Source organism: Penicillium nucicola (assembly GCF_028828085.1).
Source record: "Penicillium nucicola strain IBT 29836 chromosome Unknown utg000001l, whole genome shotgun sequence".
In the NCBI taxonomy this organism is placed as follows: domain Eukaryota; kingdom Fungi; phylum Ascomycota; class Eurotiomycetes; order Eurotiales; family Aspergillaceae; genus Penicillium; species Penicillium nucicola.
Window position 1 is genome coordinate 202798 of NW_026643125.1, and position 27666 is coordinate 230463.

The window sequence follows — 27666 nt, forward strand, 5'->3', positions numbered from 1 at the left end:
ACTTCCTCTTCTCCATCGAGACCAAGGGTCTCCCAGTCTTTCACCTCGAACTGTTTCATCTATCTATTGACCTCAAAAACAACCTTCAGGATCCGTACTAAAGGCGATATACAGCAACACTATCGATGATATCGAGATCATCAATGAACGATACCAGCTTATGAACAAAATTGTCTTGAAAGCCGCCAGTAGAACTTGAATTGATTCAGTAGACATTTTGAGTCTTTGACTTGTTACACCGACCCTCATATTTTGCTAATGCATCATTTAGTAGAACTTCAAGTGACGGACTAGTAGCTGGGTGTAGAGTGACCTCTGTGGCTCAATGATATAAGCCTGGAAAACAGCTATCATCGTGGTGTGTAAGCCGTATCTACTTCGATGATAATGAGGAATTGGACTGGAGTACGTATGCAGAATTTAAAACAATCGCAATCATGGTTTCATGTATTCTAGTATTTCTCAAAATACCCAAACAACGCACAAGGCACATAGCCAATAAACAGCCAGAAGCACAGGCAGCATTCTGTCGTGAAAGAAAGTACAGAAGAAGACGGCAAAAAGATTACACCAGATCATTAGAACTCCGGGACCAGTCCCACCAGAGATAGAAAGTGACAGTCAAAAGGTAAAATCGAACAACGAAGGGACACCAAGGATGCAGGGGCAATGGCAAAGGTTATACAACAAATTTGGAACGCCACATGGGTCTATACAGGGAATGAAAAGAAGGGTAGAGGTGATGCTGAGAATGAGGTAGGTTGTTGTCGGGGGCATTGGGGTTAGATGCCGCCCCATCGGTTGCGGAGGCCTTCCGACCAGCGCGTGTAAAGAACTTCAGAAAGTTGTTTGGTGTGTTCCATTCCAGGAACAGCCTTGCCGGGCAAGTTAGATGGGGGAGATTGGGGTTGAGGTTCGGGTACGTAAGATTGGCGACGCTTGTGACTCTTGAGATGAGGGTTGTTTTGGGCCAAGACGAGGCGAGGACGAGAGGGTGAATCAGGTTGGGTAGATGGGAGGAGATTTGATAAACGGGAGTCACTAGATTCTCGTTAGTTGGGGTATGCGATGCAAGCTGAGATGGAGAGACTTACGCTTGGAGTTTCTCGTTCATAATTCGGACAATGTGGTAAAGACCCTCCGGATCGACCATTTCCAGGTCGCTCCAGGCCTCAGCCAATCTAGAGATAGCTTCACGCTTATCACCATCTCCCGTCGTCGAAAGAACCTCTTGGCAGGAGAGCCCAACGGCTTTGCTGTATGCCCGCCGTCCAATTTGTGCCTCCTTACTTGAGGAGTCGGTTGACGTAACCTTTGGACTGGCATTTTCGTCGTAAGCCTGAGCCTGAGCCTGTTTTGGGGATTTGACATCGGCCGGGACCTTGTCTGATACCCGACGGAACTGTCTAACAGTAGATGGACTGTTGCCATAGCTCAAGTCCAGACCAAGTGGCTGCTTGATGCCACTGGAACGACGCTTGGTGTTGGTCCGACGGACAGAAGGTGATCGTTCGGTGGGCATTCGGCGAACCGTAGAGTTTGCCTGGTGCTTAGGTGGAGGTGGAGGCTGTGATATGTGCAGATCGTCCATAAGCTCCGCAGGATCAGTGTTCTCCTCCTCCTCGTCCAATGTTGTCCAGTCTGTACCCTTAGGCACCCACATAGTGGGAGCCTTGACGGTATCAAAGACCCAGTCTTCATCGTCCTCCTCTGGCCTGGACATGTTATTCAAAGACTCCGCGTAATATTTGACGTCCTTGGACAATCCACGGCCGCCATCCCAGTCCTGCTTGCGATGGATGAGCTCTTGAAGTGCCTCAGGCTTGCCAGCACTCCGAATGAACTTGTGTCGGAGGAGCTCCTTTGCACTAGGACGACGATCGGGATCTTTCGTCAGACACTGTGCAATGAAGTCCTTGAATGTGTTGCTGTATTCGTTGCCCTCGAGGCGAGGGGCAGGGTTCTTTGGAATAAGGAAGAGCACTTTCATAGGATGTGTGCTGGCATGGGGTGGTTCGCCATTGATCATTTCAATGGCTGTAATTCCCAGTGACCAAATATCCGCCTTGAAGTCATATCCAGCCTGCTGGATAACTTCCGGTGCCATCCAAAATGGAGTTCCAACAAATGTGTTGCGCTGTGACTTGATGTTGACCAGCTGCGCAGCAACACCAAAGTCAGCCAGCTTGACCTTGCCAGTCTGAGAAAGCAGGACATTGGCGGCTTTCACATCTCGGTGAATCTTGCCCTCGCTATGTAAGTAATCCAATCCCTGGAGGAGTTCCCGGCAAACGATGGCGACGTGGGCTTCGTTGAAACTTCCTGGTTTTAACTGTAGCGGTCAGCAATGCATGGCACCGTAGGACAACAATCGGGCATACCAAGTCCAAACAAGAACCACCTCCGAGATATTCCATCACAATCCATAGCTTGTGGCCCTTGAGGAAACTGGCCTTGTATTGTGTAACATAGGCACTTTGGCAGGTAGCCAGAACTGAAATCTCCTGTTGAATTTCCTGGATATCATCTTCACTGGACTCGAGATCGATCTGGGAGAGGTCAAAGGTCAATTGGGCACCATTGGGGGGATCGGAATGAATGAGATGAAAGGGCGTACATGTTTAATGGCAACAATCTCGCCGTCGGTCTTGTCAATTGCCTTGTACACAGTTCCAAAACTGCCGCCTGCAAACGGGTCGGGAATTAGTCGGATGCAAAAACCCTGTCAGGGGTTTGGGGAGCACTTACTGCCCAGCTCCTCCATCACCTGGTAATGACTTGCCATATCGTCCGACATGATGTAGACAGGAATGCGATCCAAGAAAGAAAGGCAGTGGAGTAAAGAAAGAAAAGAGATCGGGGCAAGGAGGTGGAGCTACAAACCCCAAACAAGCTCCGTCTCGCATGGCAACGGGACGCCTGAGGCCACAACTGGGGTATAGAAGGTCCACAATGACAACATTGATCGACTTTCTTATTTTTATTTTTAGTTTTAGTTCTAGTTTCTGCGATGTCTAGTAGAGTTGGAGAGAGAGAGTAGTTTGGCGGTGGTGTGCACATTTGTTTTGTTCAGGCTAATTCAATTATCTTTTACATACATCCTCTAGATATACTTGTACGGGTTCATGATTCCGTTCTAAACCATTGTTAGCAGACGTTCGCAAAAAAAAAGAAAAAAAGGAAAAGGAAAGGACAGAAATAGGAATGAGAACTCACCGGATCATACAGGTTCTTAAGCTGCTTCATCAAGCCCACCATGGTCTCATTTTGGCTGTATCCAATGAACTCGCGCTTGGCAACACCGAGACCATGCTCAGCACTGATACTGCCCTGGCGCTTCTGGATCCACTCGTACACCCAAGGCTCAATGGCCTTTTCGACCTCCTTGTTGTACTGACGGACAGAAACGTTCAAGTGTAGGTTGGAGTCGCCCATGTGACCATAGCCAACTACGGCGCGGACGGGGAAAGAGTCGTCATCACCGACCAAGCCCTTCTCAGTAAGACGGGCCTTGCAGTCCTCAACAAGCTGGTACAGATCTGCCAGTGGGATCGACACATCGTACTTGTAGGTACCACCCAGGTGGCTCAGAGACTCGGTGATACCCTCACGCCAGCGCCAGAGAGCCTGGAACTGGGTCTCATCTTGAGCCAGCACACCGTCGGCGACGATGCCCTCGCCCATCACATTCTCCAAAAAGGTTTCCAGCTTCTCCATGTCATGCTCGGCGTTGGAACCGCTGGTCTCGACCAGACAGTAGAAGGGATACTCTCCCTCCAGAGGGTGCTTGTTCCCTGTAGACTCGATGACCAGCTTCTGGCTGCGACCGTCCATTAACTCAAAGGCAGAGAGAATCTCCGAGAGCTGTCCCTTGGCGGCAAGGTAAGCCTGCTGGACCTGCTCGAAGCTCTCAAGACCAAAGTAGGCGACGTTGACAGCCTTGGGGCGGGGAGGACACTGGATAGCAACAGCAGTGACCATACCGATGGTTCCCTCGGAGCCAATGAACAACTGCTTCAGGTCGTAGCCAGTGTTGTTCTTGCGGAGGGTCGACAAGGCATCGACGACAGTCCCGTCTGGCAGGACGGCCTCAAGACCAAGGACGCTTCCGTGCAAACTGCCGTAGCGCAACAGACGCAGACCACCAGCATTGGTGGAGACATTTCCACCGATGTGGCACGATCCCTTGGCACCAAGGTCAAGAGGGAAGAGGTGGTCGCGCTCAGCAAGATATTGGTCGGCAACCTCGAGGATCACACCAGCATCTACAACCAGCACACCGGATGCCGCATCAAACGAGCGAATCTGGTTCATGCGCGAGGTGTTGATGACGATCTCATCGAAGACAGGCACGGAGCCACCAACCAAGCCAGTGTTTCCACCCTGGGGCACAACAGCCAATTTGCGCTCATTGCAGTACTTGAGCACCTTGCTGACCTCCTGAGAATCCTTGGGCTTCAGAACCAGCCGTGTGTGGCCGCGGTACTTGCGCATCCAGTCACTGTTGAAGGGTTCGATGTCGTCCGTCGCATCGGTGGTGACGCCATCAATTACGGCGGATTGAGAGCCCAGAAGCTCCTTGAAATGGGCAACATCGTCGGCGGATATCTCGGCAAAGTTCGGGTTCCGCTTGACGTTGGGGTAGGCATCGCTGGTGTATTTGATCTGGCGGGAGTCGGAGTTGCGACTGGGGCCGGCGCTGAAGGTGCGGATGACACGGGGAGTTTGGAGGTATTGGGCGGATCGAAGGGCGACACGGGGTCGGGGGACTGCCCGCCGCAGGGCAGCTGTGATATTCCTGGCGCCAGACATGTTGTGTGAGGAAGTGATAAATTCTGAGCACGTCAGTGGATATCTGATCTGCTCCCGAGCTCGGACCCGGAGATTTTCGGCGATTCGATTTTGCCAAATGAGCTCACCTGAACGGAGCAAGCTCCCTCATGAATATTGGGCAATTGGAAATTTCGAATCATTGAGAGTTGCTTCCGATCACGGAGGCTTGAATATTTAGCCTCAATGTTTCGCACATGTGGCCGAGTTCGCAATGTTGGATGAACTATCTCCCTTTCATTGCATTCCAAAAGAGCTGGCGTTGGATCCCCTAGCAGGAACTTGAATTCCATGTTTGAAGTCATACTCTTGGGGAATCCTTCACCTATAGGCCTCACACGCTCTTGGTCATCCTTCAATGGCTGTATACTTTCAACGTCTACACCAATTGGACCTAGGTTAGTGATTGAGGCACACACTTGTAATCGTTGTCTTCTACCCAGATATATCGCGAGAAGCTCGGGCACATTGCGTTGAGCAAAACACCTAGACTTTTGGCGGTCAAGGATCTAACTCTGCGTAGTATACCGTATAAGTCACGTTTGAAATACTTTAAATCTCCCCGAGTCTGCTCATTTCAAGTCGCTATGACTGTGTTGCGGGTCTGGGCCTTCGACCCAAATTGGGCTACGCGGTAGTCTCAGTACGTCGGAAGTGCCATAAACCTAGGATGCCGATGAAATCCCATTTCAGTATCTTCTCTATACCGAATTCTCCTATCGAATTCCGCCGCAGATACAGTATTGTTGCCAGTCACGCCCGGCTCGGCCCGTTCAATGTGGATGTGGGTCACCGGTTTGCTTCATCCTTGAACTCCAAGTCTATGGTAGACAGGGTAAGTGATTGTCATCAAGAGTCTTGTTCTTAGGAATCTACATCGTTGCGGCAGGAAGATTGTACAGTACTTTTGTCCACCTGGCGCTATGCATGTTGCATTTACCGCCACGACGCATATCCACTGAGTCTCAACCCAAGACACCGATCAACCAGGCTAGTTCGTGGGGGCGTAAAACGCCCATTGGACGAGTGTCGAGGCTTTGACATGTGTGTCAAGTGGGTATGAGTGGAATCCTAGAATGAGAGCTCGGCTCGCATATTCTACGATGCTCGTTACCATATTGAGCCCGCTCAGGCCTTCCAAGCCTTGTGAGCCGCATCAACACGGGGCATGGAGAGGAAGATCGGCGTCTTGCTTTTTGTTTTTGTTTTTGGTTCTTCGCAATTCTGTGTCTTTTGATGTTTGCCGAACAGAATTGACAGCTAATAGGCCAAGGAGACCGGGAAAACAGAGGATGGATCCATTTCTGTGCTTCACTTTAACTAGACCCCGCCTCCTACATTAGATTACTCATGCTAAAGTAGTCAAAACTTATATATAAGTATTCGCCCCCTGTCTAGATAGAGAGATTATATGCAATGTTGTTCAACATGGTCAAGCTGGGGGCCTTTCTCGGCCTTGTTCTCATTGCTCCTACAATTCAAGCCGCTAGGGAGCCATCTTGCCGTTGTTTCCCGGGCGATGATTGCTGGCCCTCGGTTTCAACCTGGAATACCTTTAATCAGTCGGTCAATGGACGTCTTGTAGCCACTGTGCCCCTCGCTACTGCCTGCCATGCCCCTTCCTACGATTCACAGAAATGTAACGCCCTGAAGGAGGGCTGGCTCTTGCCTGAAGAGCAGTAAGTCTTTCCGATGAAGAGCTTGCTTAATTGAACCAGATAATAACATGACATCCACTAGCTACCAATCCTCGTCATCTTTCATGGCTCCGTTCTTCACAAATGGAACCTGCGATCCATACCATCCCATTGCCAAGCTGTGTACCTTGGGTAATTTCGTCCGCTACGCAGTCAACGTTTCTTCGCCTGAGCATGTGGCCAAGACATTGAAGTTTGCGGCGAAGCACAATATTCGATTTATTATTCGTAACACGGGCCATGAGTACTATCGCCTTTCAAAATTCGAGATATTTTCGGTCAAAGACTAACGTGTAGTAGCTACAACGGAAAGTCTACCGGCGCCGGCGCTCTCTCCGTTTGGACACACCATCTGAAAGATATCGAGCTCAAGGACTGGAATGATAGATACTACACTGGTAAAGCTTTCAAGCTGGGCGCTGGTGTCCAGGGAATAGAAGCCATCGAGGCGGCTCACAAACACGGACTTCGGATGGTCTCCGGAGAGTGTCCTACTGTTGGTGTTGCAGGTGGCTACAGTCAGGGAGGCGGTCACTCTTCCCTGTCTTCTAAGCATGGACTCGGTGCAGACCAGGTCCTCGAGTGGGAGGTCATCGATGGCAATGGCACCTTTCTGGTCGCGAACCGTAACCAGAACTCTGATCTTTACTGGGCACTAAGTGGAGGTGGAGGTGGTACTTATGGTGTGGTCTGGTCTATGACCTCCAAGGCTCATCAGGATAGCCATGTGTCGGGCTTGAACCTGACTTTCACCACTGACAATATCTCCGACAAGACCTTTTTCAAAGCCGTGGAACTCTATAACACTTACTTGCCTTCTTTTGTCGACGAAGGAATAATGAGCCTGAACTTCCTTACCAATACTTCGTTTGGCATCACTCCCATGACTGCACCCGGAGTTCCACTGAAGAAGCTCCAGGAACTTGTCAAGCCTTTCCTCAATGGTCTGGACAAGCTCGGCATCAAATACCAATACCACGCAGAGGAGTTTGATGCTTACATCGATCAATTCAACGCCCAAACGCCCCTTGTCGAGGTTGGAGTTGCCCAATATGGTAGCTGGCTTCTTCCAAGATCAATAGTCGAGGACCCGAAGTCCCGTCATGAATTGACAAAGTCCGCTCGCAAGGTCCTAGCCCACCATGCCACCTTTACGACGGTGGGTATGAAGGTTACCGAAGAGGTTACTGGCAACGTTGACAACGCTGTGAACCCCGCGTGGCGCAATGCTATTGCCCACGTCTTGACATCCACTCCTTGGGAGTTCAATAAGCCAGAGAAGATGCTCGAGAACCGGAAATTGATGACGGATGTGCTGGTTCCTAGCATAAGCAACTTGGCACCCGAATCTGGCGCTTATCTGAACGAGGTATGTGCCACCCATCATGATCATTGAGAGTTTTATTGGGAAGATGAATGCTAACTGATGAATTCTAAGGCGGATTTCCGGCAGCCGGACTTTAAGACTGCCTTCTATGGCAAGAATTACGCCAAGCTGCGCTCAATCAAGGCCAAGTACGACCCTCACCACCTCTTCTATGGATTGACTGCCGTTGGATCTGATGAGTGGACCGTCTCGGACAGTGGAAGAATGTGTTCTTCTACTTCATCAAAGTAATTGGAAGTGGATATTTGAGATGCCCATTAAACCACCCGGGCACCCATACAGCGGAGGAATCAATGAGGAACAATCAACAGGTCCGCCTCATATAATCGGCATAGAGCATAGATAAGAAAGCCTTCGGCAGAAATTAGCAGAAAAGGAAATGATGCGCACATGATATACGACTTGAGTGTATATCCATCCTAGCATGGGGTCAAATGAGAAGGTATATCGATATATAATTGTAGCACGACGTTATTCCGGATTCAACCCTACACTAACTTGCATAGTAACTGGTACAGTAGAGGACGGCAGAATACTAGACAGCGGTGAGCAGAATAGACCAATAAGAAAAGGGGAACCGGAAACAGTGAGTTTACATTACATTACAATACATGCCATAGTGATGTTTAATCGTCCCACACAAAAGATGGTAATGTCATAACACATAGCAACTGCTCTCAAATGCCATTTCCGCCTCAGTCACAAACTGGTCAACTTCTAAACTGTTGATCGTGGGATATTTTGGTTCCAGGATAGAATTGCTGTATCGAATGCCACTTCTGCAATGCCAGCAGGGCTCTTGTGAGCAGCCAACCAGCTCCAACCTTAAATATAGTTAAATCGTGCGTCTGCAGGCGTTCAATTGGAGGGACGCCTCTTGTCGATCATGAAATCATGAGGCGCAATCCGACCTACAGGACTAGTTGAAATAATGTAAAGGTGAATGTTCGGAGTATTGAAGCCCAACCCTAAAAGGGACCGGTGGACTTTCAAGTCAGTTACGTCACAGTCCACCTGGAGGAAAATACTCCTTGGAACACTCCCTCACCATCAACACACACACATTCACACAATGACTTCTACTGTTCTTGTTACTGGAGCCAGTGGCTTCCTGGGACGCGCTGTCTTCAACACTTTCCAGCACTCTGGCGTGCTGGTCGTTGGGCAGGGATTCACCCGCGCTGCCCCGCCTACTATCTTGAAGGCTGACCTCGAGAAGACTGAAGATATTCAGACTCTCTTTGATGAAGCCAAGTGTGTATATCACCAATTTTCGTGTTTCTGCAGCTACTGACAAGCTTGAAATCAACAGGCCTCAAATTGTCATCCACTGTAAGCCCATAAACTGCCGACTCGAAGCCCCCCACTAATACCTCCCCGCAGGCGCCGCCAACAAGTCGCCCGACCTCTGTGAACAAAACCCTGACCAGGCACGCCGGGTGAATGTAGATGCCACACGCGCATTGGCGAAAGAATGCCACAGCCGTGGTGCTTTCTTGATCTACATCTCCACCGACTACGTCTTCCCCGGTACCGAGGGTGAGGCACCCTACGAGGCCGATGCGCAAACCAAGCCCCCAAACATCTACGGTCAGTTCAAGTTGGATGGCGAGAAGGCAGTTTTGGAAGAGATTGGTGACTCGGGTCTCGGCGTGGTACTGCGCGTGCCCGTGCTATATGGTAGTGCCAAGGAAAACTCCGAGAGCGCAGTGAACACATTGGTCGATGCTGTGAAGAAGGCTACTGATGAGAATGCCGCTGTCAAAATGGACGATTGGTCCCAGCGATACCCCACAAACACTGAGGATGTCGCTCGCGTGTGCCGGGACATTGTCATTAAGTATCTCAAGGAAAAGGAGAAGCGCAAGGATTTGCCCCGTATCCTGCAGTTCACATCTGAGGACCGCATGACCAAGTATGAGATATGCCAGAAGATCGCTCAGGTCCTTGGTGTTGCGACCCCCGGGATGATCAAGCAGGGCAATGACCCCAACGCCGCGGTGCAGCGGCCGTATGATACCCATATGTCGACCAAGGCATTGTCTGACATTGGGATTGATGTGCGGACAATGGACTTCATCGCCTGGTGGTAAGTGCCCTGGTATACAGCTTTGGACGGAGATTCTAATAGAACACAGGCGCAGAGAATTGGGTGCTTACCGGAAGTGAGCTCAATCCCTAGCATGACCCAGGCATTGACCTGCACGATACTGTATAGAGGATCCCCCCCAAAAAAGAAAGATGAATATCACAATGTCTCAAACGTAGCCGTCTCGACCAATATGGATGGACAATGAACTCCACGATCTCCACTGAGAACCACAATTTCGAAGATCTGGAGATACTGTATCTGAGGAATATCTCCCTAGGGCTGATCATGCAACAATGCAATAGTTCCTGTAGTGTCGATCGTAGCCAGGAGTAACCTGATGTCCGCGTGCAGCATTGCTTTCCTAGCGCACCACACCTTCACGTCTCCAATCAGGATCTCCGGTCCGATCTGCACCATCGGTGAGTCTCTCATGCAACAGAGCCCTTTACCATTAAGCGATCGGCGCGGGCCGCATTTGCGACTGGTCAATTGGAAATGAGACTGTGAATACCAGGGGCTGCCCAGGCCCGTGACAAATCCCACCGTTACTCCAGGACTTTTTTCTCACATTGTGCCAGCTTTCCTTTTTATTCTTCGTCTCACCTTTCTCCGTTCCAAACTTGGATCTTGAGTTCAGGCTAATTTCCGGGCAGTTGCCGAGACCAAATCTGAAACCGCACCTCGCCCCCAGGGGGGCGTCTCAAAAAAAAAACACTTTCTCCACGACGGGCATTACCGCAGACTTTATCAAAATACCGTGGAGCACGTGGAGACGTGGAGATGGCTTCGACCAGTGAACAAAATCCCTCGCTCGCAAGGAGCAGATCGCGGTATCGTCGCAATCGCCCGACAGATGCGATCCCTCCTCCCGCAATTCCCACCCAGCAGACCAAGGGCAATGCGCAGACCAAACCCACGCGTAACGTCACCCAACCCAATGATGAGGAAGATGCGCGCGAAGCGCACCGGCAGAATACAATGGATCAATTGACCGGAGGAGGCAACGCGACAACTCACCCTCGGCGGAAAGAGACGAGTCGCGCCGAACGCTCGCGCGCACGCGACACTGCGCCGGACACGAATCGCAAGTCTTTCTTTGACAGGGTCAAGCTGTCCAAGGTCAAGGCTGCAGTGACAAAATCCGAGCCGGTGCCGAAGTATATTGGTGTTGGGGGAACGGGTGTGGTTCCTGGGGTTGATGCGCCGAAGAGCGCTGTCAATGCCGGAGAGCGTCGCGTTATGGTGGAGTACGGGGATGCTTCTGCCAGCCTGACTATCACACCGTCGACCTCTGTTCAAGATCTATTGTTGGACGCGAAAAAGCGTCTGTCCAAGAATATCAACCATGAGAAGTTCATTGTCATGGAGTCATTTTGTCAACTGGGTTTGGAGCGTCCCCTTCGTCGCTTCGAGCGTATCCGCGATGTCATGAATTCGTGGGCCACAGATGCTGAAAATCGTTTCATCGTCATTCCTCCCTCCAGTGTTGACGCATTGGCCCAGTTGGATGCAGCACATGTACCCAGCGAGCATCCGCCCCAGGAGACTGTCTATCTGTACCATTCCCAGCGTCGCCGCAGATGGGACAAGCGATATGTGACTATGCGTTCCGACGGACAGGTCACTATTGCGAAGAAGGAGAATTCCAAGGACCATACAAATATCTGTCATTTGTCCGACTTTGATATCTACTTTCCCAGTGCTCGAGCCTTGAGCAAAGATATCAAACCACCCAAGAAGATCTGTTTTGCTATCAAAAGTCAACAGAAATCTTCCATGTTCCTCTCTACAGAGAACTTTGTGCACTTCTTCTCAACCAGTGACAAGGCCATTGCAGACAAGTGGTATCGTGTTACTCAGCAATGGAGAAGTTGGTATCTGCTCAACATGGTGGGTGTAGCAGAGAAATCCGAGGTTGATGCACCCAAGCGCTCTGGGACGAAGAAGTCAACTCGCCAGCACAAACAGGTGCCGGTCGATATTCCACTTCTACAACGGGATGCAAGACCTGACTCTTCCAGAGAGGGCAGCTTGTCTTCCCGCAAGAAGACTGCCCGTGGACATGGACCTCTACCACCTTCATATCCTCAGGATTCACCACTTGATCACGAGGTAGAAAATGAGCCATTAGTGCAGGGCGTCATGCCTGCTGAAGTTGAAGCGGCTACATTCGCCCCTTCGGGACTCCTTGGCCGAACATACACCCAACGCCAGAACGCCATGCGTGAACGCGAAGATCGCGAAAAGCGCTCCATGCAAGATCCATTCACGGGAGCCGGTCTTATAAGCACAGGATCAGTTCACCACGACTCCAATCCTAACAGCCGAACCAACACCATGACTCGACCCCCAGACATGACCCTTTTCAATCGATCCCAACCCCTCAGCCCATCAAACTCGTTCGACCAGAAGAATAAACCCCTCGTCGACCTGACCCCAGTCTTTGTTGAACCACCTCAACACAGCAAAAAGGGCAAAGGCCACGGCGTGAAAGTCGAACCAGGAATGCAATTAATCGAAGGCGCCACAGGTCCAGACCTAGGACCAGGCTCAGTAGCAATCCCATCAGCAACCTCCTGGCGCCGTCCACCCGCCGACACTCCACCGCAACGAAGAAGCACCACTCGCAGCGTGCGACACCCGCCAAAACCATATGCTGGGTCGAATTCCGCAGACACCAGTCCTGTCTCTACAAGCAATCAATTCACTCCAAACAGTCTCCTCGCCTGTACTTCTAACGCGCCAACTCCACCACAGCGAAAGGGACATGGCGTCGCAACTGGCGATCGTAACGCTACAAAGCCCTTACTCGACATGTCACCCGAGAATCCATTTGCGGACGGAAGTCTCCTCCGACACCTGTGACCTTGCTTTCTTTCCTTGAGTCACCCCATTTACGATGTCTATGATTTTCTCGCTGTAATTTTTTCTCTCACAATAACTCAGGGTTGTGATGAATTACCAGCTATTGCCTTTTGGCCTTTGTATTGTTAGAATGTGATATAGCCACTGCCATTGCCGCGTCATCGGTCCTTGGATTCGAGTATGTACCCGAGGCTGTGGCCGTGGTGATCGATTCTTTGTTAGATACCCTTTTTCTATGTTGATATCACTATTTCTGTTTCTGCACTCCCTCTCTTGTCCCGTGTAGTCTTTAGAATAATGAAGCAATCAGTTGACTCAAGGCGAGGGATGGCCTAGCTGCATAAAGAACAAATTCGGCTGCTGAGTTGGACATGAATAAGTGCTCTGAGAGTGAGATTGTTCAGGTGAGTCTGGAATTCTCTAGTAACTAGTTTGGCTGTTCGGATTTGTGCTCATATCTTCACGCTAGAAGTATCACCAGCAGCATACAAACCACGCCAAGCCCTTCAACTTTTATACTCCAGTCGACGCTAATCTACTTTGGGATCCCGACTTGAGATCACTTCTTTGCTCGCAGTTCACTTCTTTCTTTCTTCTACTCTTCACATATATAAAAGATGGCCACCTTGACTGTTGTTCCTGTGGCTCTTCCTGAAGACAAAGTACCGACTAAACTCAATGTCAGAGATATAGTCGGCTTTTTCCTGCCCGAATGGCGATATCTGGATCCAGAGACCCTGACCATGGCATACCATGCTTCATTTGTCAACGCCCATTGTCCCGTGGAACGACCAGCTTTACCAGATGATTCATCCTCCCAGCCTGCCAAGGTGTTTATCAAATTCCACATTCGCACCGAGGGAGATCCCGAAGTCTTCAAGCCACTGGTGCCAAGCAAACAGGAGGAGGCGGTCCTCACCTACGAGTTTGGTCGGTCCCGACTAGGAGCCAAGGTGTATGGATTCTTCCAGACACAGGATGGCACGCTGGGACGAATTGATGAGTTCTTGGATGCACGAAATATGGAGCCGGAGGATGTCGAAAATCCGGCTATCCGAGCAGATGTTGCCAAGGCTTTGGCAACACTTCATACTTTGAAAACTTCATTGAAGAAGAAGCCCTTTGATGTGTCCTGTGGTGCTATCATCAATGGTCTGGAGAAGTACCATATGATGAACAAGTTGAAGACACTTGGGAAGAAAGGAGGTGTCGATGTGGACCGTCTCGTTGACTACGACTTTGGCACCAGGCTGAAAAAAGTTCTGCACCAGCTGCAGTCTATTGGAGGTAAGACAGGATGGTGTATGCACGACGTACAGTTTATGAATGTTATGGTGAAACATGCGCCGGAGGAAGGAGAAAGCAAAATCGCCTTGATCGACTTGGAATTCGTGATCCCAAACTACCGAGCTTTGGATATCGGTGGGCACTTTATGCAAAAGATGTTCAAGTGGTTTGACGAAGAGAGCAAGATTGCGAACTGCCGAAAGTATACAGAGGAAGAGAAGAGAGAATTCTGCCAGGAGTATGCCACTCAGTGGAACATGCTCACTGGTGACTCGGACCCTGGAGATCAGGTGTTTTTGGAAAGTGAATTCGGATACATGCTGGCACTTGCCTTTGATATTCATATGATGCTGTGGTTCATGGAAAAAGAGAACGACCATGACCCCTTGAATCTTCTCGGATTGAACAAGCTATTTGAAGAGTTTGTGGGCCAGTATACTAAACTTGGGCTAGAGAAGCACTAAAGTCCAATCCCTCGCAGGCACCCTAACCCTGAATGCTTCACATTTCCAAATTCCTGATTAAGACCCTTCATACGGTAGTGGTATTGTAACATGAACTATTCCATTTCAGGGATACAATACGAATACGTGCCCTCGTATGCAGCAGGTATCGGAGTGCCCTCATTAGTCGTTACAGTCGACTGGTTGCAATAGTACAAACTCTGCTTCTGAATTCACCGCCTGTGAGGGGCCTTTTAACTCTTGGTTTCTCGAAATCTTCTCCCTTTCCACACCTTTGCCAAGCATCGCACCATGGAAGCATATGCTACCGATGAGCCGGTTCCATCTTATTCGTGGGCCGCAGAGGATCACGAGTTAATTAGTCAATCGGCGGAAGTTCGAGGTGAGTGGATATGTGCATATTGCGACGAATCTGCGAGAGTGTGAGAACTGACTTGCGATAGCTGATGGTCGGATCGACGTCAACCTCGACTCGGTCATTGCCAGGAACATCGCCAAGAACATCGCCCATGTCATCCAGCTACAGCAAGAAGACTTGCATAGCCCTCCTCCAAGTTATGAAGATCAAGTTATTCTACCGATCACGTTCGATCTTCAGCTTAACATCGTCATTCAGATCGTGGGCAGCCGAGGAGATGTCCAACCCTTTGTTGCTTTAGGGAATGAGCTTCAAATCCGTGGCCATCGTGTGCGAATTGCAACCCACGATGTATTTGCGGATTTTGTCACCGAGTCCGGACTAGAATTCTTCCCCATTGGAGGAAACCCAGCCGAATTGATGGCTTACATGGTCAAAAATCCGGGACTGTTGCCTCAGATGGAGACCTTGCGCTCGGGTGAGATCCAGAAAAAGCGTGCCATGGTGGGGACGATGCTCAACGGCTGCTGGCGGTCATGTATCGAGAATGATCCTAGATCCAACGAAACCTTCGTGGCAGATGCCATCATTGCGAACCCACCCAGCTTTGCACACATTCACTGTGCTCAAGCTTTGAGTATTCCTCTCCACCTCATGTTTACCATGCCATGGAGCAGCACGAGGGTATTCTCCCATCCTCTTGCGAATATGAAACCCTCGGGAATGGATCCAAGTATAGCAAACCTCGTTTCTTTTGGTGTGACAGAGTGGCTCACCTGGCAAGGGTAAGATGGCCAAATGCCAGACGTCTTGGATTCTCAATGAGCTGACCAAAATACAGACTAGGCGATGTCATTAATAAGTTTCGATCGACGTTGGACTTGGATCCAATTGCAATGGTACAGGGACCCAGCCTGGTGGAATCCTTGAAAATTCCATTCACATACTGCTGGTCTCCTGCATTGGTCCCGAAACCAATAGATTGGCCCGCCCATATTGGTAAGTCTAGGTTTCAATGCTAGGGCGAGGGGAACAGAAGAATGGAAAAAAATCTAACTCTGTGAATAGATGTTTGCGGGTTCTTCTTTAGAGATCAGCCAATGTACAAGCCGTCCGAGGAACTGATGAATTTCCTTGACTCTGGCCCAGCTCCTGTATATATCGGCTTTGGAAGCATTGTAGTTGATGATCCCGAATCATTGACGAACTGCGTGCTCAAGGCTGTGGCAGGAGCTGGCGTTCGAGCTATTGTGTCAAGAGGCTGGAGTAACCTCGGCGGTGGATCTTCCAAATCCAAGGATATATTTTACCTTGACGACTGTCCACATGAATGGTTATTCCAGCATGTTGCGGCAGTGGTTCATCATGGAGGAGCGGGAACCACTGCTTGTGGCTTGTTCAATGGCCGACCAACTGTGGTTGTCCCATTCTTCGGGGAGTGAGTTATAGCCATGCTCCTTATCATCGTACTTTCATATCTGACTGGCTAGCCAACCGTTCTGGGGAGACATGATAGCAAAAGCGAGGGCGGGGCCCCCAGCTATCCCTCAAACTTCTCTCAATGCTCGAAACCTCGCAGATGCGATTCGGTTTTGTCTGACCACTGAAGCCAACGAAGCGGCGCAAAATATTTCCTTGAAAATGCAGACAGAATCTGGTTTGAATGCTGCAGTTGAGTCATTTCACAGGCATTTGCCGGTTCAAAGCATGCGCTGCCAAATTATGCCCAAACAAGCGGCTGTTTGGACATATAACAAGTCTAAGAAGCAAATCCAACTTTCAAAAGCGGCTGTTCAAACCTTGATCAATCATTCCAAGATTGACATTAAGCATCTTCGATGGTCAGTGACTTCATCCCTTCACAGAAAAATAAAGAATTACTAACATCACCCTCTTCAGCCACGATGTTAGCCCAATTGTCATTGAAAATCGGCGGTGGGATCCTCTTACTGGCATATTGTCTGCAGCAGCAACTACTGGATCTGATATGCTCAGGTCTACCACTGGCATGGTGACCAATCCTTACCAGGAATATAAACGCAGACATCCGGTTGTCTCATCTCCAAGCCTTACATTGAGTGGCACACAGCCTTCATCGTCAACATCCTCTATCTCCTCCAGCAGTCGACAGAGTGATAAGAGGAGCGGAAACCCTGCTTCGACCGCAGTATCCATGGCTGGCGCATTTCTTGGTGGGTTTGGCAAATTCACGGGCACATACTTCAAAGGCGTTGTAGTGGACATTCCTCATGCAGCAGCTGAGGGATTCCGTCAAGTTCCCCGGCTCTATGGCGAAGAACCCAAGGACTACGGCAACATTGAAGGTTGGAAATCCGGAGCCGTGTTCGGTGGTCGGAACTTCGTCGACGGCATGACCGATGGCTTCAAGGGTCTTGTCATGGAGCCTATTAAAGGAGCCAAAGAGGAGGGTGCCTTGGGTGCAGTCAAAGGGATCGCAAAAGGCACGATTGGCTTTGCCACCAAGATTCCATCAGGTAAGAAAGAATCCAGCATGAAAGTCTGGTCCTTTCATGACGTTTATACTAACAAGCATTATTCAGCTGGACTGGGTTTGGTAGCTTATCCGTTCCAAGGTATCGCAAAGAGTATCGAATCCACGGTCCGATCTAAGACCAGGAAGGCTGTCATTCATGCACGGCTGAATGAGGGATTCTCTTCAACTCGAACACAAAATCTGACACAGGAGGAGCAGGGTTATATCGTGCGCACCTTTGAGACCTTGGTGTGTGGCACAGGTACTTGAATGCCAGGAAAAATACATTCTATTATTACTACAGCACTAGTATATATGGGCATCAAATTTTGTAGTGTATTTGGAACGGGGGACTGCCTAAAGCTTGAATATGTATTACAGTTCTAAGCACTTCATGCAATGTCGGGGTAGCACTTGAGGGTGGCTGTTGAGCCATGAATCATTCTATTCTCAACTGCCCGGAGTTGAATTTACCTGAACCGACTGGGGAACTAATAATAAAGCCCCAGGATGTTCATTCGCTCGACGGATCCGTTTCTTTTCAAGCCACATCACTATTCCAGCAGCAGCAGCGACAAGACATGCCAGGCAAACAAAAAGACCAGTGCTCCAGCTGGGTCGGTTGAATCGATTCATTGCCCACATAAAGACAGCCAAGCAGATCTGGAACACGGTATTAAGCATATTCCCCCAGACAACCACGTCCATTTTCCAAAGAGAAGTGGGCGAAACATGACCACTCCCTTCCATGCTCGCTCTGATCCCAGAGTCTTCCGTCCGGGGAAGGATACTGGTATATGTGTGTGGCAGAAACCACTTGGCGTGAATCGTAGCAAGACGATCGATCCCCCTCTGACGAGTGCGCGCCGACCAGCCAAGTCGCCAGAAGCACCAGTGGTAAGTATCGATAACACGCCACGGAGCCAGGCCAAAGCCCGTCACGCAAAAGAGGGCATTGAGAATCTGCGAGTCAATCTCAATCCAGATCCGCCGGGGTGAATCGAGACTGTTGCAGCTCGGGTGACACATTGCAGGGGCAGCATTGCAAAGCAGCAGAAAGAGCATTCCACCCCAGGCTATCACATTCAAGTCATATATCGTAATTCCAAATCCCAAGGGTGTCAACATCCAACGACCAAATGAGCGAGCGGTGGCGGTCCATGGTGGGGAAGGGGATGTTCGGGGGTCTTTGTCGACGCTTTTCTGTCTATTGTGTTAGTCAAGTCGCAGGCATGGAGATCAAGATTGAAATAATAACACTAACCGCAGTGTTTTCAAGCGAGTAGTCTGTAGAGCAAATGCGCATTGGAGTGGCTTCCTCGATCGTCCCATCCATCTTGCTAGCATGAATTGCCATTGTCAAGGGAGGAGCTGGGGCCGGAGTAGTTTAAATTTAGGGTAAGATAAAGGGCTGCTCAAAATAGAAGAGGAAATCAGGGTGCCTCGGTGGCAAAATAAAAAGTCCATATTGACATAGTTAGTGGGCTCTCAAATATTTTGCCAGCGTATCAAAAGGCTGAAACTCATACAGTCAAAGTTACTAGTGCGGATTTAGGGTTGGGATCGACGGGAAGATTACCGGAGCCGCAAATCTAAGCTCGTATCCACTTCCCAATGTAGGTATTGATACGATTACGCGTATATGTGATATTTTTCATTCGATGGCTGTACATACCAAGTCAAGTCATATTGTCCACCTGAAACTAAAAAGAACCCAAATAAAATATCGATACCCATAGCAAGCGTAACGTCGAAATCCAAGATCGCTCAAGAAGCATGGTAGACTTTGAAACTCTTAAACTCCCAATAGGCGTCCACAAAGCTCTGCGGACTGCTTTTCACAAATTCAGCACAAGTAGCCGGACAATGATCTTGCTCATCATAGAACTTTGGCTGAGCAGCCAGCTCTCCGCAAAGATCAATATTAGCAATAATACTCTGGTTCCTGAAATGCGAAGCAATATCACACTCTGTACCAGGGAAATCAGCAAACGCAGTTCCCCACGTGGAAGGATCAGGCTTGGAATCCGAAATATCAGCCGGAATGGACTCCCTCCCGAAGAACCATGCCCGGATACCATCATCACGCAGTTCAAGCGCGTAGACACCACCACCAGCCTTGTTGAATGCATCGCCGTACGTATCATCCGCACCGATAACACCACAGCCTGTGTTGGCCCCGGCATTAGTATCGCAGTTATCGAAGGAGGCCTGGCCGATTTGTTTACGTTTGACGTTATTCATGGTGCAGCCCTTGGAAGTGTGTAGGGAGACTTCGTTCCCGTGGGCTCCTTCATTGGTCGTTTCGAGCACGTCGATCTCGCCATTCGTGGGCCAGTTATAGCCATCTGTTAACCACAGTGCGGGCCAGGTGCCGCACCCAAAGGGGGTATGCAGGATATCGAAGACGAAGAGACCGTTGTCGTATTTATTGATGGATTCGACGCGAACGGAGTTGCGGCCTGCGATGGCGTTGGGTGTTGTCGTATCGACGCGGAGGATGGCAGAATTCTCAGTCGCGTGCGTGAGGTTCAGATTGGTGGCGGCGTCTTCGTTGACGTAGACTACGAACCCGGATGTTGGGTCTTGGTCGGTGAAGTAGGTGAAGTGGTCGAAGAAGGTGGTTCCCTCGTATGTGTCTGTCAGGGTATAATCCAGAGGTGCGTATTTGGGGTATCGGTTTTTCACGACTTCGACGGGGACCACGATGATAACTAGCAGAAGGATGATAGCTGCTCCGCCTGCAAGGATCTTGGTGCGCAGGGACCAGCCACGTGGGTCGTATCGGGGGAAAGTCGCTGTGGCGTCTCGGCCAGGGTCTGCCGAAGTTGTGATTGGAGTTTTGGTCTCGAGGGTGGGGAGACGTGAGGTGGCTCCGCTGTAGCGGTCCAGGAACTGGGGTGGGAGTTGGCGTTCGTCCATTATGAATTAAATATTAAGTAGGAGTTGGTGTCTAAGAGAGATTTGGAGGGGATGTCAGCAATGGTCATAACTTTTCTTTTAACCTTGACAGCAACAATCTGTCGTCATGGACCCTGGAATGTAGTGTCGATCAATATGGATTCCCGTTTGCAGTGCCATGGATCGCCTAACTCAAAACAGTCTAGTCTATTTCACTAGACCTGTATGAGGACTAGTTCTGTTTCTTAATCCAAGGTTCTGGCGGGTACCTGGCAACAAAACACAAGATAAGAGTATCTATCAGTGGGTGCAGCTGTGATGGGTATTCTACTACATGTCCCAAGGCAGAAACAACGTCACCAACTCCTCGCAATCAGCTAAGGAATGTGCACGGTCCCGACGCCATGCCATATGGCTTGACGTGTATTAAAAACATTGACAGATGAATGCAGAAATATCCAATAGATGTTCACATTATGTCCAGTATGCAGCTGATCCGGTTGTATGCAAAAACGCCAATTTTCTATGGTATCAACAAAAAGAAAACAAAATATCCATCCCTTGTCTAGCGATTGGATCGAATAGTCGAGGAACGTTGCACCACGGAGTCTGCATTTGGTGCAGGTCCGGTTTGCCAGTCATGAGTTTCCAGACCTGATGTCTGGGCCACGTCGTTCCTCGCCTGAGATAAGCTACGTGACTGTGATGGGCCGAAAGAGCCAGCACCGCTGAGGTTGGATGCGCGTCGGCGCATCCGCCTTTCGCTCTGTTCGGCTTCGTGTCGGTTCATGGCGTCGGAGGGAAGTAGTACAGCACGATCCAGCGCGTAGGGTAGACCACGATGACGACCACGGATTTGCATGGCAATAATAACCAATTTGGAAACCACGTTGAACTGTCCTGAGAAGGAGGTATCGACCCCGGGATATCCAAATGACAAGCCAACGGTACCATAGGCGGAAACGACCTCGAAAAGAACAGTGAAGAGCTGGAAGGAGTAGTCATCTTGTTGCAACCTTCCGCCTTCTGCAATGGCGATGATGAAAAGACCCAAGAACACATACCACAAATCGAAACTCAGTTGACGCCGCAAGTGAGCTCCGATATAGGTGGGGGCGTTGGATTCCTCGTCTTGGTCCTCGTCGGTGACATCGTATATACCAAGACTCTTCTCTTCGTACACATTGGTTCGTCGCATTGAAATGGCGATCGGGAACACGGAAATATACATCATAATGAGATAAGATACCTGGATGGCAGGGTGAAGGTCCCAGAGACTGATGATTCCAAAGCCAGCCGTTCGTGTCGCGGCAGCCTGGAAGAAGCCATCCAGGACTCGGATTCCAGGGGGAAGCTCGGTCACAGCAGAATCGTTTAGCTATATAATGGGTCAGTGGTGTGGCAAAAAAAAAAACAAGAAAAAGGAAGTAACTCACATCCAGAATGACAAAAAAGATCACATCGATACCATTCAAGAGAACAAGAATGGCAAACAGCCACCAGGTGGCATTGCGGGGGAACAAGAGGGTAAAGCATCGACGTGGGTGATCCAAGAGGAACTTGAGTTCTTCCCATAGAGCAGTACCTTGGCGGGTAAATTTCGACATGACCCATATCATCAAACGGAGCATACACGGGAATGCAGTGTTTCCAATGATAATCAGGAATGACAACATGAGCAACGGGAAGACAGCCCGCTGGAAAGAGTAGAACGAATCCGGTGTCAGGGTAAAGCCCAAGTCGTTAAAGGCAGAGGCAGCAGTGAAAATTCCCCACCACGGCCGTCCAACTCCAGCCTCTTTGACAACATCGCCCCATTGATCCACGGTCATAATCCAACCGATCATGCTCAACAAGCCGATGAGGTGGAAGCCAACATAGTAAGTGATGAGTACAACGGCCAGAGTCTTTAGAGCACGGTATTCGATACCACCCAGCTCGTCGCGCTGTTCCTCAGTTAGATCAACAAAGTTGGAATTTCGTGCCACTGTCGCATTCCAACTGAGGTATGGCTGAGTCGAAAGGTCCCGTTCCTGTGTTAAAGAACGGAAAATTCCCCTAAAGGTGTTTTTCGTGTTGGTGGGGGCCAGAGTAGTAGTCTCGTTTCCGTCCTTGGTTTCATGGAACGTGGGTTGAGTATTTAGACGAGGGAATGTATTCCCGCGTGGGCGAGACCTTGGGATGTCAGGCTCGTTGATAGTGATGTGAGGCCCTTCAAGTGGACCGAGTTGATCATGAGCCTCGGGGTGGTGAAACGGGCTAGCATCGCGGTTGTGGGGACTAGAAGGTGGAGCCTGCTCTGCCTCCTGTTCGACATCTTCTTCCAACGCTTCGGGCGCACCGCCTCGGTCATACTCACGCGGACTCGGAATCCGAAGCGCTCCTTTGTCTTTTCGCTGCTTTTCTAAGAAGGCGATGTGCGTTTCGGGGTTCAGATGGGTTGGAACCTTCAAACTGCCCAGTCCAAATCGAGGTTCGGGTTCCGTCTCCGTTTCATCGGAGCTAGAGGCAGACCGAGATCCAGAGTTCGAGCCGGCGCTGGGGGTGCGAATCTCCGGTGTGTCCACCCCCGGAGCTATATCTTTGTTGGCCGGGTCGGCCAGGCGACCGCCCCGCGCATCTCCTGAGTTGTTGCGTAACACCACAATTGGTCGGCCACTGACTCCAAGCTCGGCGCGGCTCACCTCGTCACTGTCCCGGTCCTCGGTCACCGTTTCCATTCGAGATCGGGTTCGTCGCATGGCACGTGCATCGCGGACCACGTGCTGGAAGCGCTTCTCAAACCAGTACAATCGGATGAAGACCAGCGCACTGTGAATGAAAATCGGGGTACACAGACAGGTAATCAAGTATAGGACGATTTGTTGGTAGAGTTTGAGCTTGTTGAGGTCGACCGGGTTCAGTCCGCTCTGGGTGGCGCAGCCGGCGGCGAAGAAGAGCGCATCGATGTAGTCGAGCTCGCTGCCGGGGTAGAGTATAATTGACCCGATGATGGCCCACGAGATGATATAGGCATAGTGGATGAAGATGAAGTTGAGGTGCAGATCGTTCAGGAGCGGCACTTTTTGCTTTAGGGAGGACACCCGTCCCACGAAGGCCGAGAACATGGTGACCAGGCGTCGGCGCGAGAGTTGCCGAGAGGCCACAGGGGTCTTATAGGGTGCGATAGGAGACTCTCGAAATGAGGGGAATTTCTCGATCCTGCATGAATTTAGCTCGCACCTCCGACCTCGTTCTGCGAGCCATACATGTGGTCCCGTCGATCGCTACCGAGCGGAGAGTTTTCGCAAGTACACCGGTGTTAGCCGCGTGGCATTGAGCCACAATGTGGGATCAAAGACATGAGAGAGGCGAGAAGAGAGAAAGAAGGAGATGTTTGAAAGTAAGTAAGAAAAAAAAAACAGCCCGAGACGACCAGAGACAAAACTGAAAAAACAGCACTGGCAAAGCTGCAAAAAAAAAATAACGCATGCGGCCGAGAAGATTACGGTATTGTATTGTCAACTGCCACGCAAAACGTGGATTGCCAACCGCTTTGGGGGCCCGTTTGGCGGTTGGGGCTGTGGCGAAGCAACGCCCCGGCTGGTTTTGGTAATGTCACACGCTGTTTTCCGGTGGCTCTTCCCAGTGTTTAACACAGCAAGTGGCAGTTTATCCACTGTGGACTCTCTCCTTTTTTTCTTTCTCGAGTCAAGCTTTTTCTTGTTTCAGAATTATCTTGGTCTCGAGTGCTCTCTGCAGAAGTGGCGGAACCTGGAACCCTGTTACAGGCTGCGTCCTGCAATCTGCAATCTGCATTCTGCATTCTGCACTCTGCACTCGGCATGTGGTCACTGCAGAGTGGATTTGATAGCTCCAATTTTGTGAACTTATAGCTCGATCCTCGAGTATCTCAGGTCCTATTCGGCTGCCTAATCAGGGGCGAATTTAAGATCGGCCCACTTTTGCATGTCGTGGCCCGGCCCTAGACTGCGACACTTAGCCCCTGGGATGTTAGATTCCCTTTAGTCGCTCCCTAATTGGCTCGTCGTTCGACTTATACTGTACTTGGCACTGCAGTCCAGATATAAGGTCGCTCTCTTATCTGGTCGCCAATGAATTGTCGACATGTCCTAGTCACGGTCTTTCATTGGGGCAGTCTCTCTCAACCCTGCTAGCGTACTGATCACACCGTCAACAAAGAGTCAAGGGTCGATGTAAGCGTCCCTTTCCGGCAGCCAAGCTACCAAGCCCCAATGCCTGCCGACATTATGTCCCGGGAGAGATTTCCTTGTCTTGTCTATATATAAATGGACTAGGTTCCAAGCCAAGCCATTGGACGCCCAATAGTTCCAAATGAGATCACCAAAAATAAGACCGGCCATTCCGATGCCTGTTTCTCGGGCCTCATGGCGGTCCCGGGGCAATAAGATCAACAACCTCGTCATGGACCGGGTGAGTCCGGCTGTTGAACAATCCGATCGTTGGCTGCAGTAGTCCAGTCCGCATGACGATCTGCGCGGGATTATCGCAGTCAGTGATACTTTGAGCGGTAGTATACTAGTTCAAAAATATAGACGTGAGCCAAGGAGGTAAGCGAAGCCCACTCGTATTGGCAACCGATATGATCGGATTTCCAGCGTATTGCGCAGGTGCGGTATCACAAATCACGATCTCGAGGTATTGAAGATCGGGCTTGCAGATCGATATTCGAATCCAGGCCCGACACAAACCCGCTCACCGTATAAATCTCGAATGTCAGAGATTAGAAGCATGGCCCCAATCACGGCGGAGCGCAACAGTTCAGCATTCCCAAGCAGCCCCAGGTCGTATTTAAACTCTTTCGTGATCCATGCTTCCTTGGTAGTTGAAGGCACGGCCGTTCACGTCATCGGCGATTTACTTTACTCTGACACGCACGAATATAGGGTGCTGGATGTCAAGTTCCGCCTCCTTCAATCGGTCTGTCATAGCGGAATCAAAGATGTTCTCCATGGTTTTGCAGCCAAAGCAGTCTCATTGGTGGAGCTGTTTTGGTATCTGACCGCCAATTTCAATGACTTGGATGAAGCTCGAGAACACTACTCTATTAAGCTGTCTCATTATTGTCACGCATCAGCTAGACACAGAGATCACTGCACTCCGCGGGAATACCTGCGAGACCCTTGACCATCTGCTCTGCAGTGACTGGGAGATCAAGGTACGTGTGCTCGATTCGGACATTCTAGACACCTAGTTAGATTCAGGAGAGGTCTATATTTTTATACATGAAGAATCTTTTGCTTCTTCATCGCGGGGGTTTGGAACTTCACTCTTTTGCGAAAGCTGGTGTACCATTGCTTCATTTCCTGATTCAGCAGCAAATGATACCAGCGTTTTCCTGTCCAGGGCTTGGACATTTGATTAGCCCTAAGCCAGCCCTAATAACAATAAGTCCCCTAATAACAATAAGCCGACAAATTCACTTTATTTAGTTGTATTGGTTTTGATCATCTGCGTATCGAATTATCTGAGCACGAATCACTTAATGCCAGTAACAGCGCAGGGTAAAAGGAACAACGTCTTGGGAAATCACAATATTACCCCCAGTCCGCTGATTGAATTAAGGTAGAACAGACAGTTCAGACAAGAGAAATGACTCTATATCGTCGGGTGATTCGATCACTTCCCAGTGGTTTTGTGCCGAAGTGTGCGTTCACTGACTTTCGGCCAACCACGTAGTCAGTCCATCATTGGCCCAATGAGGCCTCCCACTAGCAGAAACAGAGCGGGACAGCCGGATCTTCCTGCTAAGATGCCATCTTCAACTTGCTTCAATGCTATCGGTTCTTAGAAGTGCGTTCAATAGCCAGATATTGATCGACTGAGATAGCGCATGATGATATCGATCTTAAGAATCATTGCCAGGCCGAGGTTGTGGGTAACAATGGCAGTGATTATCCTGTTTTCATTCATCCTACAATGCATCTACAAGAACCAAGCCGATGATGAGGGCATACCAGTCTTCCAGCCGGAGATCCACATCTCGCCAGCTACTACGCTCTTCACACCCCCATTTCACACTCGAGACCGGCATATCCAGGATGCCAATGGGACGAACATCAAGTTAGCCAGCATCAACTGGTACGGAGCCAGCGATATCCATTTCATCCCATCGGGACTAGATGTCCAACATCGCGATGACATCGCACAGTTGATCTGCAAACTAGGGTTCAACAGCGTGCGACTCCCGTACGCCGACGAGATCGTGGACAAGAACCCAGTGATCAATTCATCACTGATTTCAATCAATATGGACCTCCTTGAGACAGCCACGATCCCCGGCCAACCAACGGCGTTGGAGATCTACACTGCCGTAGTGGAAAGCCTAACAGCAGCGGGACTGCTCGTCATTGTAAACAACCACATCACACAAGCAACATGGTGCTGCGGTATCAACCCCTGTGACACGGGCTGGTCCAACGACTGGTTCGGTGGATCCCTGTTCTGTCGTATCTCCCAAACCGAAGAGCAATGGATTCAGAACTGGGAAACGGTGATGCGACCGCTCGCACGGAATCCTCTCGTGCTAGGCGCAGATCTGCGAAACGAGCCACGAGGGCTATGGGGTACGTTGGGCTGGAAGGACTGGGCAAGTGCAGCAGAGAAAGCGTCCGAACGGCTACTGGACATCAACCCAGACTGGCTGATGATCGTGGAAGGAATCTCGTCGGCAAACGATCTCTCGCAGGTCCGGGAACGACCCATTCAACTGAGTCGACCGGACCGAGTCGTGTACTCGGCGCATGTGTATAAGTGGTCGGGCTGGGGTGATCTTTACCCCTATTCTGAGCGAACCTACCGAGAATTTGCAACCACCATGGACAACAACTGGGCATATCTGCTCGCCGAGCATATTGCGCCGGTGTGGGTTGGGGAGTTTGGAATGCCTGGGGAGCCATCGGCCGGGGACCAGAACTACTGGAGTCACCTGGTCCAGTTCTTGGGCGCAACTGACGCCAGCTGGGGATATTGGGCGCTGAACGCGCGCAAGCCAAATGGGGAATGGGAGAGTTATGGGCTGGTGGGGGATTCGTGGGATTGGCCGTCGGTGCGGTGGGATTCACGATTAGATGATCTGCAGACTCTAGGGCTTGCAAAGTAAGAAAAGGAGGTGAGAATGAGAAAAGTCAAGACTTATATCTCAGACCACGCTCCTGCGATGTCGAGTGTTATTGGTGGGTTGGTTGATGGTGGAGAGACCAAAGCCCTTTCAGCCAATGTTGAGTCCGCATGAGTGCCAAGCTTTGAAGTATATCATTTGCACGTTGGT

General features: G+C 50.1%; 11 protein-coding genes across 11 annotated transcripts; 6 read left to right on the forward strand and 5 right to left on the reverse strand.

The window, feature by feature from the left end:
* Positions 1-782: 782 nt before the first annotated feature.
* On the reverse strand, positions 783-2797 carry N7511_000083 (STE20 family serine/threonine-protein kinase; the record flags this gene model as incomplete). Its single annotated transcript, XM_057122508.1, has 5 exons — positions 783-1041; positions 1095-2332; positions 2382-2549; positions 2618-2685; positions 2749-2797. The coding sequence occupies 5 exons, from the start codon at positions 2795-2797 to the stop codon at positions 783-785; spliced, it is 1782 nt and encodes a 593-aa protein (XP_056988241.1).
* A 306-nt stretch (positions 2798-3103) lies between these two features.
* N7511_000084 (FAD-binding oxidoreductase) lies at positions 3104-4812 on the reverse strand (the record flags this gene model as incomplete). The annotated part of the gene is made up of 2 exons (XM_057122509.1): positions 3104-3136; positions 3217-4812. The coding sequence occupies 2 exons, from the start codon at positions 4810-4812 to the stop codon at positions 3104-3106; spliced, it is 1629 nt and encodes a 542-aa protein (XP_056988242.1).
* A 1446-nt stretch (positions 4813-6258) lies between these two features.
* Positions 6259-8145, forward strand: N7511_000085 (FAD-binding oxidoreductase; the record flags this gene model as incomplete). The annotated part of the gene is made up of 4 exons (XM_057122510.1): positions 6259-6509; positions 6571-6771; positions 6828-7896; positions 7966-8145. 4 exons carry the CDS (start codon positions 6259-6261, stop codon positions 8143-8145), a joined length of 1701 nt encoding a protein of 566 aa, XP_056988243.1.
* An 841-nt stretch (positions 8146-8986) lies between these two features.
* On the forward strand, positions 8987-10083 carry N7511_000086 (dTDP-4-dehydrorhamnose reductase family protein; the record flags this gene model as incomplete). Its single annotated transcript, XM_057122511.1, has 4 exons — positions 8987-9168; positions 9227-9246; positions 9298-10003; positions 10053-10083. The coding sequence occupies 4 exons, from the start codon at positions 8987-8989 to the stop codon at positions 10081-10083; spliced, it is 939 nt and encodes a 312-aa protein (XP_056988244.1).
* A 703-nt stretch (positions 10084-10786) lies between these two features.
* On the forward strand, positions 10787-12871 carry N7511_000087 (uncharacterized protein; the record flags this gene model as incomplete). Its single annotated transcript, XM_057122512.1, has 1 exon — positions 10787-12871. The coding sequence occupies one exon, from the start codon at positions 10787-10789 to the stop codon at positions 12869-12871; it is 2085 nt and encodes a 694-aa protein (XP_056988245.1).
* A 617-nt stretch (positions 12872-13488) lies between these two features.
* N7511_000088 (putative choline kinase) lies at positions 13489-14622 on the forward strand (the record flags this gene model as incomplete). The annotated part of the gene is made up of 1 exon (XM_057122513.1): positions 13489-14622. One exon carries the CDS (start codon positions 13489-13491, stop codon positions 14620-14622), a length of 1134 nt encoding a protein of 377 aa, XP_056988246.1.
* A 291-nt stretch (positions 14623-14913) lies between these two features.
* On the forward strand, positions 14914-17744 carry N7511_000089 (putative sterol glucosyltransferase; the record flags this gene model as incomplete). The annotated part of the gene is made up of 7 exons (XM_057122514.1): positions 14914-15004; positions 15066-15765; positions 15822-15979; positions 16049-16418; positions 16471-16821; positions 16880-17475; positions 17542-17744. The coding sequence occupies 7 exons, from the start codon at positions 14914-14916 to the stop codon at positions 17742-17744; spliced, it is 2469 nt and encodes an 822-aa protein (XP_056988247.1).
* A 180-nt stretch (positions 17745-17924) lies between these two features.
* N7511_000090 (DUF2985 domain-containing protein) lies at positions 17925-18831 on the reverse strand (the record flags this gene model as incomplete). The annotated part of the gene is made up of 2 exons (XM_057122515.1): positions 17925-18677; positions 18739-18831. The coding sequence occupies 2 exons, from the start codon at positions 18829-18831 to the stop codon at positions 17925-17927; spliced, it is 846 nt and encodes a 281-aa protein (XP_056988248.1).
* A 410-nt stretch (positions 18832-19241) lies between these two features.
* On the reverse strand, positions 19242-20396 carry N7511_000091 (glycoside hydrolase family 16 protein; the record flags this gene model as incomplete). Its single annotated transcript, XM_057122516.1, has 1 exon — positions 19242-20396. One exon carries the CDS (start codon positions 20394-20396, stop codon positions 19242-19244), a length of 1155 nt encoding a protein of 384 aa, XP_056988249.1.
* A 544-nt stretch (positions 20397-20940) lies between these two features.
* N7511_000092 (potassium ion transporter) lies at positions 20941-23641 on the reverse strand (the record flags this gene model as incomplete). The annotated part of the gene is made up of 2 exons (XM_057122517.1): positions 20941-21753; positions 21812-23641. Coding segments are annotated over 2 exons (2643 nt in total), but the record flags the coding sequence as incomplete, so codon positions are not given.
* Positions 23642-26280: 2639 nt separating this feature from the next.
* On the forward strand, positions 26281-27498 carry N7511_000093 (cellulase family protein; the record flags this gene model as incomplete). The annotated part of the gene is made up of 1 exon (XM_057122518.1): positions 26281-27498. One exon carries the CDS (start codon positions 26281-26283, stop codon positions 27496-27498), a length of 1218 nt encoding a protein of 405 aa, XP_056988251.1.
* Positions 27499-27666: the final 168 nt, after the last annotated feature.